Genomic DNA, 16,794 nt, shown 5'->3' on the forward strand with positions numbered 1-16,794 from the left:
AGAACTCCTAAACCTCAACAACAATGTAACCTGATTCAAAAATGGGGAAAGGACTTGAATAGACGTCTCTCCAAAGAAGACATGCCAATAAGCTCATGGAAAGATCACTAATCATTAGTGAAATCCTGTCAAAACCACAATAAGAGGGGCAACTGGCTGGCTCAGCTGGAAGAGTGTGCAACTCTTGATCTCAGGGTTGTTAAGTTTGAGCCCCACATTGGGTGTAGAGATGACTTAAAATAAATAAATAAGTAAATAAATAAACTTTTTTTTAAAAAAACCACAATTTGGTTTTTTTGGGGTGGCTGCTATTAAAAAGAGAAGGAAGAAAAGAAAAAAAAATAGTATTGGCCAGGATGTGGAGATATTGGAACCCTTGTATATTGTTGGTGGGAATATAAAATGGCAGTTCCTCAAGAAAATTAAACATTGATTTACCATATGATCCAGCAATTCCACTTTTAGGTATACACAGAAAAGATTTGAAAGAAGGGAGTTAAAGAAATATTTATACGACCATATTCATAGAAGAATTGTTCATAACAGCCAAAAGTAGAAGCAACTTAACTGTCTATCAACTAATGAATAGATAAACAAAATGTATATACCTAAAAAGAAATATTATTCAGCCTTAAAAAGGAAGGGAATTCTGGGGAGCCTGGCTAGCTGCCTCAGTTGGTAGAGTATGTGACTCTTGATCTCGGAGTTGTAAGTTAGAGGCCCATGTTGGGTGGAGAGATTACTTAAAAATAAAAAAAATCTTAAAAAAAAAAGAAAAAGGAAGGGAATTTTGGTATATGCCACAACGTGAGTGAACAAATCTTTAAAACATTATGCCAGGCAGGGGCGCCTGGGTGGCTCAGTGGGTTAAGGCCTCTGCCTTCGGCTCGGGTCGTGGTTCCAGGGGTCCTGGGATCGAGCCCCACGTCGGGCTCTCCGCTCAGCGGGGAGCCTGCTTCCTCCTCTCTCTCTCTGCCTGCCTCTCTGCCTACTTGTGATCTCTGTCAAATAAATAAATAAAATCTTTAAAAAAAAACAAAACAAAACATTATGCTAGGTGAAAAAAGCCAAAAACAAAAATATAAATATTTAATGTTTCCACACTTATATAAATATACCTAAAATAGATTAATAGAAATAGAAAGTAGAATGGTGGTCACCAGGGCCTGGTGGGAAGGGAGTTAGGGAATTATTACTGAATGGGTCCAGAGTTTTGGTACAGAAAAAAAGTTCTGGAGATGAATAGTGGTGATGGTTCCATAACAATGTGATTGTATTTAAGGACACTGAACTGTACACTTAAAAACAGTTAAAATGGTAAGTTTTATGTTATGTATATATTTTATCGTGATAAAATAATTTTTTTTAATTTAAGAAAAAAAAATGAAAGGATTAGATCAGACAATCTCTAAGCTTCCTTTCACATTTGAGATCCTATGACTTTTACAAAGGGAATATCACAGTGGTTAAGGAGTACAAACACTGCACGAAAAAGGGTAAATATGTGAGGTGATGGGTATGTTAATTAACTTGATGGTGAGAATCCTTTCACAATGTATACACATATCAAATCATCACATTTTATATGAAATATATTATAATTTGTCAGTTATACCTCAAGAAAGTTGGGGGATAAAGAGCACAGACACTGGCTCTACCACTTACTTGGGCAAGTTATTTTTAGCTTCTTCACGCTTCAGTTTCCTTACTTGCAAAACAGTGATGATAATATCAGCTCTCTATACCTCTTCCCCACCTTGCACCTTACACCCCAAACACCCCCACACTTTTAATACTCTTCTGCCTGAAATGTCTTTTGCAAGAAAAACACTATACAGTAAAATAACAAATGCACATCTGAACAGGCACTTCACAGATGAGGATTTCCAAATGGCCAGTAAGTGTATGAATAGATGTTCAACATCAAAATTCAACAGGGAAATGTAAATTAAAACCACAATGAGATAGCACTACATAGCCACTACAGTGGCTAAGATTAAAGGACTGACAACAAAGTAGAAAGACAGTGGAGGACTGGAACTCTATATTGCTGGCGTGAGGGTCAACTGGTACTATCATTTTGGAAGGTATAAATGTAGACCTACCCTATGATCCTGCAATTCCACTTCTGCTAAGTATATATCTGAGAGGAATGAATGCATTTGGCTATTAAAAAACAGATAACAGGGACACCTAGGTGGCTCCCTCGGTTAAGCGTCTGCCTTCAGCTTAGGTCACGATCCCAGGATCCTGGGATCAAGTCCTGCATCAGGCTCCCTGCCTAGGGGAGAGTCTGCTTCTCCCTCTCCCTTTGCCTCCTGCTTCCCCTGCTGATGCTCTCTTTCTCACTCACTCACCTTCTCTCTCTCAAATAAATAAATAAAATCTTTAAAAAAACCCAACATTATTTCACACATCATGGATAAATCTTACAGATACAAAATGAAGAAAGAAAAGCCAGAGACAAAAGTGTAAATACTGTATGATCACACTTATGTTATCGAAAACAAGCAAAATCAATTCATCGTAATAGAAATTAGAATAATGGCCTTCTAGGGGCAAGTAATGTGGACTGGGAAAGGTCACAAGGATACCTTCAAGAGTGGTAGAAATGTTCTACATCTTTATCTAAGTGAGGGTTACAAAGGTATATACATTATGTTTAAATTTACTGGGCTATATACTTAGATTGTGCATTTTATGGAATGTATATTATATACACACAGTAACAGGTTTTTTAAAGTCTTTCTTCCCTTATCTGCTAACTCTTTTTTTTTTTTTTTAAGATTTTATTTATTTATTGGCAGACAGAGATCACAAGTAGGCAGAGAGGCAGGCAGAGAGAGAGGGGGAAGCAGGCTCCCCGCTGACCAGAGAGCCCAATGCAGGGCTTGATCCCAGGACCCTGAGATCATGACCTGAGCCGAAGGCAGAGGCTTAACCCACTGAGGCACCCAGGCACCACTTATCTGCTAACTCTTTTTTTTTTTAACTTTATTTTTTTTAAGATTTTTTATTTATTTATTTGACAGAGATCACAAGTAGGCAGAGAGGCAGGCAGAGAGAGGGGGGGAAGCAGGCTCCCCGCTGAGCAGAGAGCCCGATGTGGGGCTCAATCCCAGGACCCTGAGACCATGACCTGAGCCGAAGGCAGAGGCTTTAACCCACTGAGCCACCCAGGCGCCCCTTATCTGCTGAGTCTTAACTCATCCTTCAGGTCTAAGCTTAGAAACCATTTCGGGATATCTTTCCCAATCCCCCCAGATTAGACTGGGTCACTAAATTGCCAGGACTTCCTGTAGCACCCTGTGTTTACTCTGTCATAGTATTTACCACACTGTTTTGAACATACCCATTTATCTCCCCTTGCCCAGTGAGACAGGAGTTCTTTAAGTAAAGGGTTCGTGGGCTATGACTAGTTTACTCTTACATTCCTAGTGCCCAGGCACAGGACCTTGCACAGCTGGTACTCCATAAATATTTGTTTAAAAAACTCTATGTAAAATGCCCATCTAACACTCTATGCACTAATCACCATGGGTGACATTTCAAGATGAAGAAAAGTAAACATGGGTGGAGCAGGGAGAAAGTTTTAGAAAGAAACAATTTTTCTTTTCAAAATTCAAGAATGGAAAGAGTAAGAGCTGTGGTGAGCAGAACAGGGTGAGAAGATACAAAAGTAGATGAATTATGTTTGTGCAATAGATTCCCATGCACTTGAATTGTTTACTGGTGGCTTTATATGAGGTCAGGTCTCTACAGTAAGATTGAATTCCTAGAGAGGAAAGGCCTATGTCTGCTCCATACTTTCTAATGTTCATGATGTTGGGCATATCACAGGTATCCAACACATTTCTAAATGAGTAGCCTAAAGCCATGTTTTACTTATCTATTAGATATCTATTAACATTTTAAATTTTAATTATTATCCTGCTAGCATCTAAATGATCATCAGTGATAATCCATATCCATAGTAAGTACTGTTCTTAAAAGAATAAAATATTCACATGGAATGGCATTTTTGAAGTATATCTGAATGAAAAAAGCAGGTAAGATAGGATCCTTGTGATGTAAAATAAAGTTTATGTATAATTTTGTTTGATTTGGAAAAATAATTTTTTAATTGAAGTGTAGTTTATATATTAAAAAGACTAGAAAAGATACAGGCCAAATTGTTACAGGGCTTATCTCTAATAAGTTGTATTTCTGGGACTGGAACTAGAGATTTGAGCAGGCCAATTTTTTACATCACATAGATTGCTTGAATTTTTGTTGTTTTTTTTTAAAAAGATTTTATTTCTTTCTTTGAGAGAGGGAGATAGCATGAGAGAGAGAGAGAGCACAGCATGAGCAGGGGAGAAGGGCAGAGGGAAAGGGAGAAACAGACTGTCCAGGGAGCAGGGAGTCTGACATGGGGCCCATCCCAGGACCCCAGGATATATGACCTGAGCTGAAGACAGACACCTAACTGACTGAGTCACCCAGGTGCCCCCTTTTTATTTTTATTTTTTAAGATTTTATTTATTTATTTGTCAGAGGGAGAGGAGAGAACATAAGCAGGAGGAGCAGCAGGCTCCCTGCTGAGCAAGGAGGCCAATGCAGGGACTCCATCCCAGGACCCTGAGATCATGACCTGAGCCTAAGGCAGAGACTTAACTCATTGAGGCACCCAGACATCCAGAATTATTTGTTTTTAGAATATGAACTTCTAAAGTGGCAAAATAAGGATACTTCCATTATTAATATATTGTATCTAAAAGACAACATTTTGGACACCAATTTACTGATCACCAACAGAATGAATTACAGCAGGAATTTAATCTACGAAAAACTGAACATCCTTTTAAATACATAAGCACTCATGATTCTTATTTTGCCTGTGATCTCCTAAGTGGGGTGAATGTATCTTCTGTTTTATACTTAAGCTTGAAACACAGAATATAAAAATGATATAAAAATGCAAATATAAATTTGTATATAAATATATCAATTAAGGCATAAAGTTTTAGCAATTGAGTAAAAGTTTCTTAATGTTTTTAAAACAAACTAACTTGGTTCCTTAATGTAATTATTACTAAGATGTAAATAACTAACTTTATGTGTCCTCTTCTAAAGGATATCCACCTTTAAAAGAGAATATTGGTCAGTTGTGTGCTAGAACCACAAATGTGTAAAAATAAAATGCAAAAAGAAGCAAACAAAAACAGTTTTTGGTAGATTTAGTTTTCTGTATTTTTAAATTTCCTTAAATATTGTTATACTGTTCAATTTTTTTAAAAAGAATAAGAAATGTAGAAACTGTAAACAATATATGTAGCCAGCAAAAAGTTTTGAAATAAAATCCTGAAATCCTTCATATAGCTAAAAAAAAAAAAAAATTTGGTACTACTGATTTTTGGTCATGTGCATATCTTTCTTTTGTTATTATTATTATTATTATTATTATTATTTGTATGTGTATATGAAGGGGAGTAAGAGCAGCGGTTATCTATATTTTTCTGTATTTAAAAAATTATGCAGGGCACCTGGAGGCTAAGTCAGTTAAGTGTCTGCCTTCAGTTCAGGTCATGAGAAGGGAGCCTGCTTCTCCCTCTCTCTCTGCCCCTCCACTCTGCTTATGCTCTTTTCTCTCTCTCTCTTTCACTCTATCTCAAATAAATAAAGTTTTTTTTTTTAAATAAAAAATAAAATAAAGAAATTCTGCATTGGGCTCCACACCCAGTATGGAGCCTACTTAAAATAATTGATTGATTGATTGATTGATTGATTTTAGTATACGTGCTGCTAAAGCAAGCACAATAAATAAAATTTTAGAAGTTAATTTTAAAAATTAAAAATTAAAATAAAAAATATTTATACATTTTACCTGAGAAATCTAAGTTTAAAGTTTCCCTTTAGCTGAAATGTTGGCTGTTTTTAGAAATGTTCAGAAATTATATAAAAAGTATTTTCTAGGGGCGCCTGGGTGGCTCAGTGGGTTAAAGGCTCTGCCTTCATCAGGTCATGATCCCAGGGTCCTGGGATTGAGCCCCACATTGGGCTCCCTGCTCAGCGGAGAGCCTGCTTCCCCCACCCCTCTCTGCCTGCCTCTCTGCCTACTCTTAATCTCTGTCTGTCAAATAAATAAATAAAATCTTAAAAAATATATTTTCTATTTACTCTATGCTTATCTCTTATCAATAAGCTAGTAAAAATTTAAAGCAATAGTAAATGAGTACATCCAGGACAATTTGTAAATTATCCTAATAAAATTATCCTAAATTTGATATACAAATAGCTAGAACATAGCTAGAAAAAGGAAATTTTTTTTATCACTTTGGCCTTCAAAATTTCCCAAATATGATAAAATGCATCTACTTCAATTGAAGCACCAGATATTTTATAGCTGAATTTTATTTTTTTTTTTTAAAAGGTTTTCTTTATTTTTTTTTTTTTTTATTTATTTGTCAGAGAGAGAGAGGAGCGAGAGTGAGCACAAGTAGACAGAGTGGCAGGCAGAGGCAGAGGGAGAAGCAGGCTCCCTGCCGAGCAAGGAGCCCGATGTGGGACTCGATCCCAGGACGCTGGGATCATGACCTGAGCCGAAGGCAGCTGCTTAACCAACTGAGCCACCCAGGCGTCCCTTATAGCTGAATTTTAAAAAAATATTTATTTATGTTGGAGAGAGAAAGAGAATATGAGCAAGCAGGGGAGGGACAGAAGGAGAAAGAGGGAGAGCATTTCAAGCAGACTCCCTGCTGAGCATGGAGCCCCACTTGGGGCTCCATCTCATGACCCTGAGATCATGACCTGAGCAAAAATCAAGAGTCCCACTCTTAACCAACTGAACCACCCATGTGCCCCCAAATAGCTGATTTTCTGACAAGCTGATTACAGACAGAAAAAGGGAAGTCAAGGCTTCAACATTACCAGAAAAAGAAATAAAAACTCTAGCTCTGAAAGATGTGAAATTACTTGAAACTCCACAGGAACAATACATGAACAATTTAAAACAGACCCTATACACTATATGATAAACGCTATTTAGAATTTAAATAAAAATTTGGAAAAAATTAAAAATAGTAAACCCAAAAACAAACAAATAAATACGTAACAGACCCTATATTAAGGAATTTATTTGAATCTCATTTATTCCTCACACCCCTGAGGTTTGTTATTATTCCCATTTCATAGATGAGAAATTAGTATTGTATTAATTAGATATTCTGAAAAATGTATCATGAGAACTAGGTCACTGATTAATTACTTTGACCGTCTGCCAACTTACACTTCCAGCTACTGCTAAAACAATTTGTTTCTTTCTTTTACCATTCATGTTAATACCATGGGGATCAAATTGTCCTATGGGCATTTACAAAGGCGGCCTGGTTTAATAACCTAGTTTTATTAGCTCTTAAGAGCTAGATTTTACATACTCAAGGGCTTAGTGACTCCATATGTGTGTGTGTGTGTGTGTGTAGTACAATTCCTTAGTTTCTGGTTTTCCGCTTATTATGGATGGTTTCTGTCTCCTTCATTTGTCTTCTGTTAATGTTCTTTGATCTTGAGTGCCCCATTCCACATCTTGTTCAGTAAGCCACTAGTGAGAGTCTATTAGCATCATAATTAGGTGTTAGGGGTTGAGAGGTTAATATGGAAAGATTCTTGCTCTCAAAGGAATTACAGAAGAGCCATATTCATAACCTAAGGTATTTGTGAAAGCATTTTATAAACCATATTAAGGATTTTTTATAAACTGTGACATACAAAAAGGAAAAGGAAAAGAGAAGGAAAGGAAAGGAAAGGAGAGGAGGAAGGAAGGAAGGGAAAGGGGGAGGGAGGGAGGGAGAGAGAAGGGAAGGAAGGAAGGAAGGGAGGAAGGAATTGTGAGATATAATAATTTCTCTTCAGTCCTAATTATCCTTTTTTTCCTAATTTTTTGTGTGTTTTTTTAAAGATACTATTTATTAATTTGAGAGAGAGAGTATGAGCAAGGAGGGGAAGGGAGAGAGGGAGTGGGACAGGTAGAAGCAGACTCCCCACTGAGCAGGAAGCCCTATGTGAGGCTCAATTCCAAGACACCAAGATCATGACCTGAGCTGAAGGCAGAGGCATGACTGACTGAGCCACCCCGGTGCCCCAATCCTAATTACTTCTTTAGACCCACTAAAATGAATTAATTTTCCATACAGTCTTAAAGTCCTTTCAGTTTCCTAAATACAGCTTGTCTACATACCCTCACATCTTAATCTCAAACATTTAACATTTCTTCCCCTTCCTTTTTTTTTTTTTTTTTTTTTGAGTAATCTCTACTCAGTGTGTAATCAATGTGGGGCTTGAACTCACAACCCCAAGATCAAGAGTTGCATGTCCTCTGGGCTGAGACAGCCAGGTGCCCCAAACATTTCACGTTTTAAAAATAGTTTCCTGGGGCATCTGGGTGGCTCAGTGGGTTAAGCATCTGCCTTTGGCTCAGGTCACGATCCCAGGTCCTGGAATGGAGCCCTGAGGGCAGGCTCCCTGCTCAGCAGGGGAGTCTGCTTCTCCCTCTCCCTCTGCTTCTCTCCCCAGTTCGAGTTCGCTATCTCTCAAATAAATAAAATCTTAAAAAATAATAAAAATAGCTTCTTCCTCTGTACCAAATGGTAACTTTTCTAGTCTTGGTATCTTTTCAATTTTCTGGTTAATCTTAACCAGCCTTCCCCCACCAATTATTTATACTTTCTCTAATATCTTCTTGTTTTCACTTCCATGTCATAATATGTATGCTTTGTGAAGTGTTTATCTACACATGCACATAAATAAGATCTAAGTTTTAGCTGCTCATTATATTTTTACTCTTTCTCCCTCAACTACTTATCCTATCAAAGATATACCATACTTAAGCACAGTATCTGTCTTTTGCCAAGTATGTATTATAATTCCACCTTTTTAATATACTGTACCTTGAAAAGAGTATGTTTACGTGATTTTTCTTGTTGCTCATGAAGCAGGTATTACAAAACAAAAAACAAAAACCTCCTAAGCATCCCAGCAGTTAAAATATTCTACTAACAGAATACTTATAAATGAAAACAAAAGTATTTGTTGATAGCAAGAGCACTGATGCATAAGATAAAACACAAAAACCACCACCAACAACAAATTTTTAGGAGGTTAAAATCAAGGGGCACCTGGGTGGCTCAGCTGGTGAACCATCAGACTCTTGATTTTGGCTTGGGGTCTCAGGGTCATGAGACGGAGCTCCAACTGGGCCTTCATGCTCAGTGGGGAATCTGCTTGAGAGTCTCTCCCTCCCCCCCTCCCCCCACTCACACACACTTGCGAGTTGTCTCTCAAATAAATCTTAAAAAAAGGAGGGGGGGGAGGGTTCCTGGGTGGCTCAGTTGTTAAGCATCTGCCTTTGGCTCAGGTCATGATCCCAGGATCCTGGGATTGAGCCCGGCATCTGGCTCCCCGCTCAGTGGGAAGCCTGCTTCTCCCTTTCCCACTCCCTCTGCTTGTGTTCCCATTCTCTCTGTCAAATAAATAAATAAAATCTGAAGATGGGAAATGTAATGTTGTATCTAGTAAGTAAAAACCATCCAAGTAAGACATTCTTTAAATATCAAAAAGGTTTTCAGTTCATTAAAATCTTCAAAGATAAAAATATTTATACCTCATCCTTAAAAATAATTTATTATACAAATGTACCATTCTTAGAAACGGTTTATTATATAATCAAGTATTTTAATTTCATAAATAAGGGTGGTTGGTAAGCAAAAAATATGGGGGAAACTCACAAAATAATAATATACCTGAAATATAAAAAATGCTAAAATCACTCAAAGTTATAAATATTTTTTTCCCCAGGTAATATATATCACTACATGCCAGGGAACAAATATTTGTTAAATCATAGTATATGGGGGGGAGGTATATGTATGTGTGTATGTGTGTATGTGTCTCAGTGTAAAATGCACAAATACAATTATATATATATGCATTATGTATGTTATATATATCTAATTATATCTAGATGTATAATTATATAGATATCCAAAGATACCTACATATATGATCTCAGTAGAGAAGATAACATAAAGTAACTTACTTTATTTTATTGCATTTTATTTTCACTTAAAGTAAGTTAAATTATTTTGTTTCAGAATCTGGAAAGTTTTTTCCACAGACAGGAGTAAAGTTTTTGCATTTTTAGGGTTTTAGAGCATTTGGTGATTTTAGTCAAAGGCATTGTATTATTGTATTGGAGAACAGGAAGAATAAACAATGACAAACACAGGAGGATAGGCTTTAGATGAAACTAGAACATGGAGAAGCAGTACATTTGGACCTGATAACAGGAAAAATAAACTCTCAGGTGTCTTTGTTATTTTGATTTTATTTATTTTTAAGTAATCTCTATGCCTAATGTGGGGCTCGATCTTACAACACCAAGATTAAGGGTCACATGCTCTACAAACTGAGCCATCCAGGCGCCCCTAAGTTCTAAGGTACCTTTAAATGATGAGAAACAGAATAAAAACTTAAGCCAGGGGCACCTGGGTGGCTCAGTGGGTTAAAGCCTTGGCCTTTGGTTCAGGTCGTGATCCCAAGGTCCTGGGATCAAGCCCTGCATCAGGCTCTCTGCTCAGCAGGGAGCCTGCTTCTACCTCTCTCTCTGCCTACTTGTGATTTCTGTCTGTCAAATAAATAAATAAAATCTTTTAAAAAAAAGATAGTAATATTTTTTTAAAAAAGCCAAATTCTGATTTCTCAGTCCCAATGTATGCATAAAAATATATAAGAAAATATGTTTCTTACTAAATATGGAAAGGTAATGTCTTCCATGGAATTTAGCTTTTTATATCCTCTGCCTTATTTTTTAGGGAAAAGAAAACTGTTTTCACCGTTACTACAGACCAATGATGATCATTTACTCTGAGACAGAGAACAAGCTATCAATCAGCTTTCATTCCTGTCTCTCCTGCTGCTTCTCTGTGTGGTGCTCTAAAAGAGACCTGAAACATTGGGAAAAATCTAATTTACTTTTTTCAAAAAAATAAGACCAACACTCATAAGGCTTCAAACAAGACCAGATCACAGCTTCAGGTCTGTAGAAGAATTACAGGGCAGACACATAATCCTATTCATAAACAGCAACCAGTGTTAACAGTTGTTTCATTTTCTTTTCTCTTCTCTCCAAGACTAATTAGCATTACACACAGTGTGTTCCTTGTTACAAATGCCTTCTTTCAGCGTTAGAACTATAGTATCTTTTGATTACCCACAACTCTGATCTAGTTTTTCAGTTATGCAAAAGCCAAACACTCTTTGTAACACTTCAGACTAGCTAAACTAAAAAAAAAAAAAAAGAAAGAGATTTTAATAAGATAGAAACAACTATCACAAGTGGATGTGACATGTATACTACCTTCACTTTGTGAATCATCATCACTTCAAAGATAAACTATGAAAGATAAACTATAAAAGAATACCTTAAAAAAAAAAAGAATACCTTTTTATATACTTACTGCTGAAAGGCTGCCATTGTATTCTCCAAATTTTCTCCAGCACCTGTGAAAACATTAAATTTACATTTCATTTACTAGCTAATTTCAACTTAAAAAAATTTTTTTTAATTTTTAAAAGATTTTATTAATTTATTTGAGAGAGCACACACATACACAGGAGTAGGAGGGAGAAGTGGAAGGCAGAGGGAGAGGGAGAAGCAGACTCCCCTCTGAGCAGGGCTCAGGGCCCAAACCCAGGACCCTGGGACCATGATCTAAATGAAGGCAGATGCTTAACCGACTGAGCCACCCAGGCTCCCCTAATTTGAACGTTTTAATTTTTCCAGAAATTAACTTTAATAAGCTACATCTAGTGAATCTCGATGTTTACATACTGTGTAGACATTACAAGTTTTTTAAAGAATGTAATGAATGGTATTTTGAATTCTTTTTGGCTGCACCAGGAAGAATCAAAGATTAAAACAAAGCCGCAGCAACACAGAAAGGTTAGAACCTAAACATGCTTTTTAAGCTATAATATCTGCTCGTCATAGGAAAGACAGGAGAGGACCTGATATATATATACACCTCCTCAGAAACAGTTAATCTATCTCCTCTGCATCCCCAAACTCTCTTATGCATCTCTCTAGTAAGAATTTATCACATTATAGCATAAATTATTAAACTGACTCCTTCTTTTCCTATGAATTACTGAAAATAAGTTCCTGTTTTAATCGCTTTGGCTGAAGACAACTGTAGTGCAGTAGTTAAAGGTGGAGTTAGTATCTTTGCTCACAAATCTACTTGATATTTGCATGACCTTGGGAAAGTTACAAAACCTCCCTGAGGCTGAGCTTACTTAATCTGTAAGAATGAGGGATGACTAGCTATCTTAGTGGAGTGTGAGATTCTTGATTTCAGGGTTGTGTGTTTGAGTCCCACATTGGGGGTAGAGATTACATTTAAAAAATTAAAATTAAAAAAAAAATTTTTATTAAGTCTATCCCCAAAGTAGGGCTCAACCTCATGACCCCAAGATTAAGAGTCACATGCTATACTGACTGAGCCAGGAGCTTCCCCACAAAAATAAAATCTTAAAAAAGAAAAAAAAAAAAAAAAAGAATGAGGATAAAGGTGGCACCAGTTCATAGGATTGGTGTAGTTAAATGAATTCACATGTCAGGTGTCCTACGTCATCAATTCGAAAAATGAGTTTTTCCCTTTTAACATCTCATAAGTTAGGATGCATTTTACAACAGATGGTGTGTAATAGTTTTGTTTTGTTTTTTTAAAGACCTTAGAGAGGGTCTTTTTTTTTTTTTTTTTAAGATTTTTATTTATTTGACAGAGATAGACACAGTGAGAGAGGGAACACAAGCAGGGATATTAGGAGAGGGAGAAGCAGGCCTCCCACTGAGCAGGGACCCAGATGCAGGGCTTGATCCCAGCACCCTGGGATCATGACCTGAGCTGAAGGCAGACGCTTAACAACTGAGCGCCCCAAGCGCCCCAGATGGTGTGTAGTAGTTTATTTGGCAAGATTTTCTCTCTCTTAGCAGTATGTTAAATATGTGCATTTTAGGGGTGCCTGGGTGGCTCAGTCAGTTAAGTGTCTGACTCTTGCTTTTGGCTCAGGTAATGATCTCATGAGTCCAAGACTGAGCCATGTGTTGGGCTCTGTGCTGGGGTTGGGGTCTGCTTAAGATTCTTTCTCTCTCCCTCTGCCCCTCCCCTACCTCAACAAGAAAAGAAAATGTGCATTTTATAATTAATGGCACTGGAGTTAATGAAAGTTAATATTCAGTGAAAGTAAAGGATTACTGCTATTATTATTGCTATTGCCACTGTTACAGTAACTGGTACTTGGTGGATGTCCACTGACTGATGAGTGACAAATATTGCAATGACAAAAAGGACACAGATACAAAGTATCTAATTATCTAATTTTATATATACTTAACATAACATGCTAGCCATAAGATTTAAAATATTTTAAAACTAAAAGATTTCAGTATTATTAAATAATTAATGGAATGTACAGGAAAAACACTTAGGAAATACTTTTCCAAATACTCAAGAAAAACAGCCAATTTCTTTTTAGCAAAAAGAAACACTTCAAGTTTATGGCACTGTTCAAGTATTAGCATTAAAATGTTTCACATACAATACCACCTGGACATATTTGTGAAAGTATTAAAATTTTCTTCTCTTATATTGTTAGATTGTGCTTCTATGGCAACCTAATTAATAATCAATAGAAACACAAAGCATGAAGAAATGAATATATTAGCTGAATGTTCTAGAGTTCCATAGTTCAGTAGAGAGAAAGGAATACCCATGTAAAAAAAGCTACTTTGATTTTAGGTTTACTTTAGTCACTACAGCTGATGCACAATAGAAAACAGATGAAGTAAATCTGAAGATTATAGCTTTTGTAAAAATAATTGCTCTTTAAAAAAAAAAGTAAGTGCTCTTTCAAGGTTAAATTACTTTTTCTGTTTCTTTCTTTTTTTTTTTAAGATTTTATTTCTTTATTTGACAGAGATCACAAGTAGTCAGAGAGGCAGGCAGAGAGAGAAGTGAGGAAGCAGGCTCCCTGCTGAGCAGAGAGCCCGACGCGGGGCTCAATCCCAGGACACTGGGATCATGACCTGAGCCGAAGGCAGAGGCTTTAACCCACTGAGCCACCCAGGCGCCCCCCCCCCCTTTTAAAAAAGATTTTATTTATTTGACAGAGAGAAATCACAAGTAGGCAGAGAGGCAGGCATAGAGAGAGGGGGAAGCAGGCTCCCTGCTGAGCAGAGAACACGATGCGGGGCTTGATCCCAGGACCCTGAGATCATGACCTGAACTGAAGGCAGAGGCTTAACCCACTCAGCCACCAAGGTGCCTCACTTTTTCTTAAAGATTTTCTTAACTTTATTTATTTACTTGACAGAGAGAGAGAAAGTGCAAGCGGGGGAGGGGGGGCGGTTAACAGGCAAAAAGAGAGGGAGAAGCAGGCTCCCTGCAGAGTGGGAAGCCCAACTTGGGGCTTGATCCCAGGACCCCGGGATCACAACCTGAGCCAAATGTGACGTTGAACCAACTGAGCCACCTAAGTGTCTGGTTAAGTGACTTTTAAAAATCTAGTTGGTGTTGGGGTACCTGGGTGACTCAGTCGATTAAGCCTCTGACTCTTGATTTCAGCTCAGGTCATGATCTCAGGGTGGTGAGATCAAGCTCCATGTTGGGCTCTGTGCTGGCGTGGAGTCTTCTTAGCATTCTCTCCCTCCCTCTGCCCCTCCTCTCTTTCTCTCTCTCTCTCTTAAAAAAAAAATCTAGTTGGTATTTGTTTTAGTCAAAAACTATGGAAATATGTTCTATTCAAATAATCAATATTCAAGAACAAAACACTCTATAATATGACCAAAAGAGACAAAGAGTGCTTTTTTTGTTAACATTTTATGAAAATTAATTATCTTCCATATTTAATGAAGAGTGGCATTATTTTACATTTTTGCAAATCTCTTTAATGCTTTATAGAAGGCAGTTGCATTCTCATATCTGCTTCATTCATGTATACCAACCTTCACACAGATAGCCAGTTGGAAAAGACTCTTTTTTGATATTGCACCAAAATTTAACAAGTGGTAGTTTCTTTCTTTCTTTCTTTCTTTCTTTTTTTTTTTTTTGAAGATTTTATTTGACAGGCAAAGATCACAAGTAGGCAAAGAGGCAGGCAAAGAGAGAGTGGGAAGAAGGCTCCCCACTGAGCAGAGAGCCTCATGCAGGGCTCGATCCCAGGACCCTGAGATCATGACCCTGGCAGAAGGCAGCGGCCTAACCCACTGAGCCACCCAGGTACCCAAAAGGGGTAGTTTCTCAAAAGTTACTTGCAATGTGAAATCTGAACCATATGAATGACTTTTTCATACTCTATTATATGAAAATCCACTGCTTCATTTTGAACTTTGTATTTTTAAGTAGGCTCCAAGCCCAGCAGGGCTTAAACTCACAACCCTGAGATCAAAACCCGAGCTGAGATCAAGAATCGGCACCCATAAGTCCATCTTGAACTTTGAATAAATCTTTCACCCATGCATGGTTTTATATCATGGTCTTTGGAAAATACTAATTCACTGAATCATGCTGATTTTCTAAATATTGACACATTTCATTATACAATATTTTTTAAAGTCACATTTGTTAATTCCTCATCTCATCAGGAAAATCTGTAAGAAAGCTATCAAGCTCACAGTGGAGTATACAAGTTTTCCAAATTTCTAATTTTTGCTTGAAACCTCAAATGTAATCACTGGCACTGCCTTAAAATATAGCTTATTTTTCTTCTAATGACAGACTCATTTTATAATTTTCAAGACTACATCTGCTGAATACCCGAGTCTGAATAACTGGTTTCATTTTTTTTATGTAAAAATGGTGTTCTGTGAGAAGAAAATAAGGGCTAATTCAGCTCACAATTCAAATGATTGCATAAGTGCTTTTCCTCAAAACAATCACCATCATACTTTGATATGCAACAAAAGTGTTCTGTATGTACTTCCAATTTTGTCACACAAAATATGAGAAGTTTTGTGTGGGGTATCTGGTGGTTCAGTCAGTTAAGTGTCTGCCTTTGGCTCAGGTCATGATCCCAGAGTTCCGGGATCTAGCCCCAGGTCCATTCTCCACTCATTGGGGAGTCTGCTTCTCTCTCTGCCCCTCACCCAACTCGTGCACATGCACTTGTGCATGGCTCTCTCACTCTCTCAAATAGATAAAATTTAAAAAAATAAAAGTTAGGGGCACCTGGGTGGCTCAGTGGGTTAAAGCCTCTGCCTTCAGCTCAGGTCATGGTCTCAGGGTCCTGGGATCGAGCCCAGCATCAGGCTCTCTGCTCAGCAGGGAGCCTGCTTCCTCCTCTCTCCCTGCCTGCCTCTCTGACTACTTGTAATCTCTCTCTGTCAAATAAATAAATAAAATCTTTAAAAAAATAAATTAAAAAATAAATAAAAGTTATGTGTACTCAGGGTGCCTGGTTGGTTCAGTTGGTAGCGTAGGTGACTCTTGATCTCAGGGTCATGAGTTCAAGCCCCATGTTGGGTATAGAGCTTACTTAAAATTAAATTTAAAAAAAAAGACATTTATTTTTAAAAAGTTACGTGCAAAGAAAAAGATACGGGGGCGCCTGGGTGGCTCAGTCAGTTAAGCGTCTGCCTTCGGCTCAGGTCATGATCCCAGGTTCCTGGGATCGAGCCCCACATTCAGACTCTTCTCCCTCTCCCACTCCCCTTGCTTGTGTTCCCTTTCTCTCTGTATCTCTCTCTGTCAAATAAAGAAA

The 16,794-nt window shown here is 37.5% G+C and overlaps 1 protein-coding gene across 1 annotated transcript in view; it reads right to left on the reverse strand.

Moving 5' to 3' along the window:
* Positions 1 to 16,794, reverse strand: part of GDPD1 (glycerophosphodiester phosphodiesterase domain containing 1) — a 53,475-nt gene that overhangs the window by 28,548 nt on the left and 8,133 nt on the right. Inside the window, exon 2 of the mRNA XM_080826821.1 lies at positions 11,493 to 11,535. Coding sequence (XP_080682947.1) covers positions 11,493 to 11,535 — 43 coding nt within the window. The remainder of the gene's footprint in view (positions 1 to 11,492; positions 11,536 to 16,794) is intronic.

The sequence above is a fragment of the Martes martes genome (assembly GCF_963455335.1).
Source record: "Martes martes genome assembly, chromosome: 16".
NCBI lineage: Eukaryota > Metazoa > Chordata > Mammalia > Carnivora > Mustelidae > Martes > Martes martes.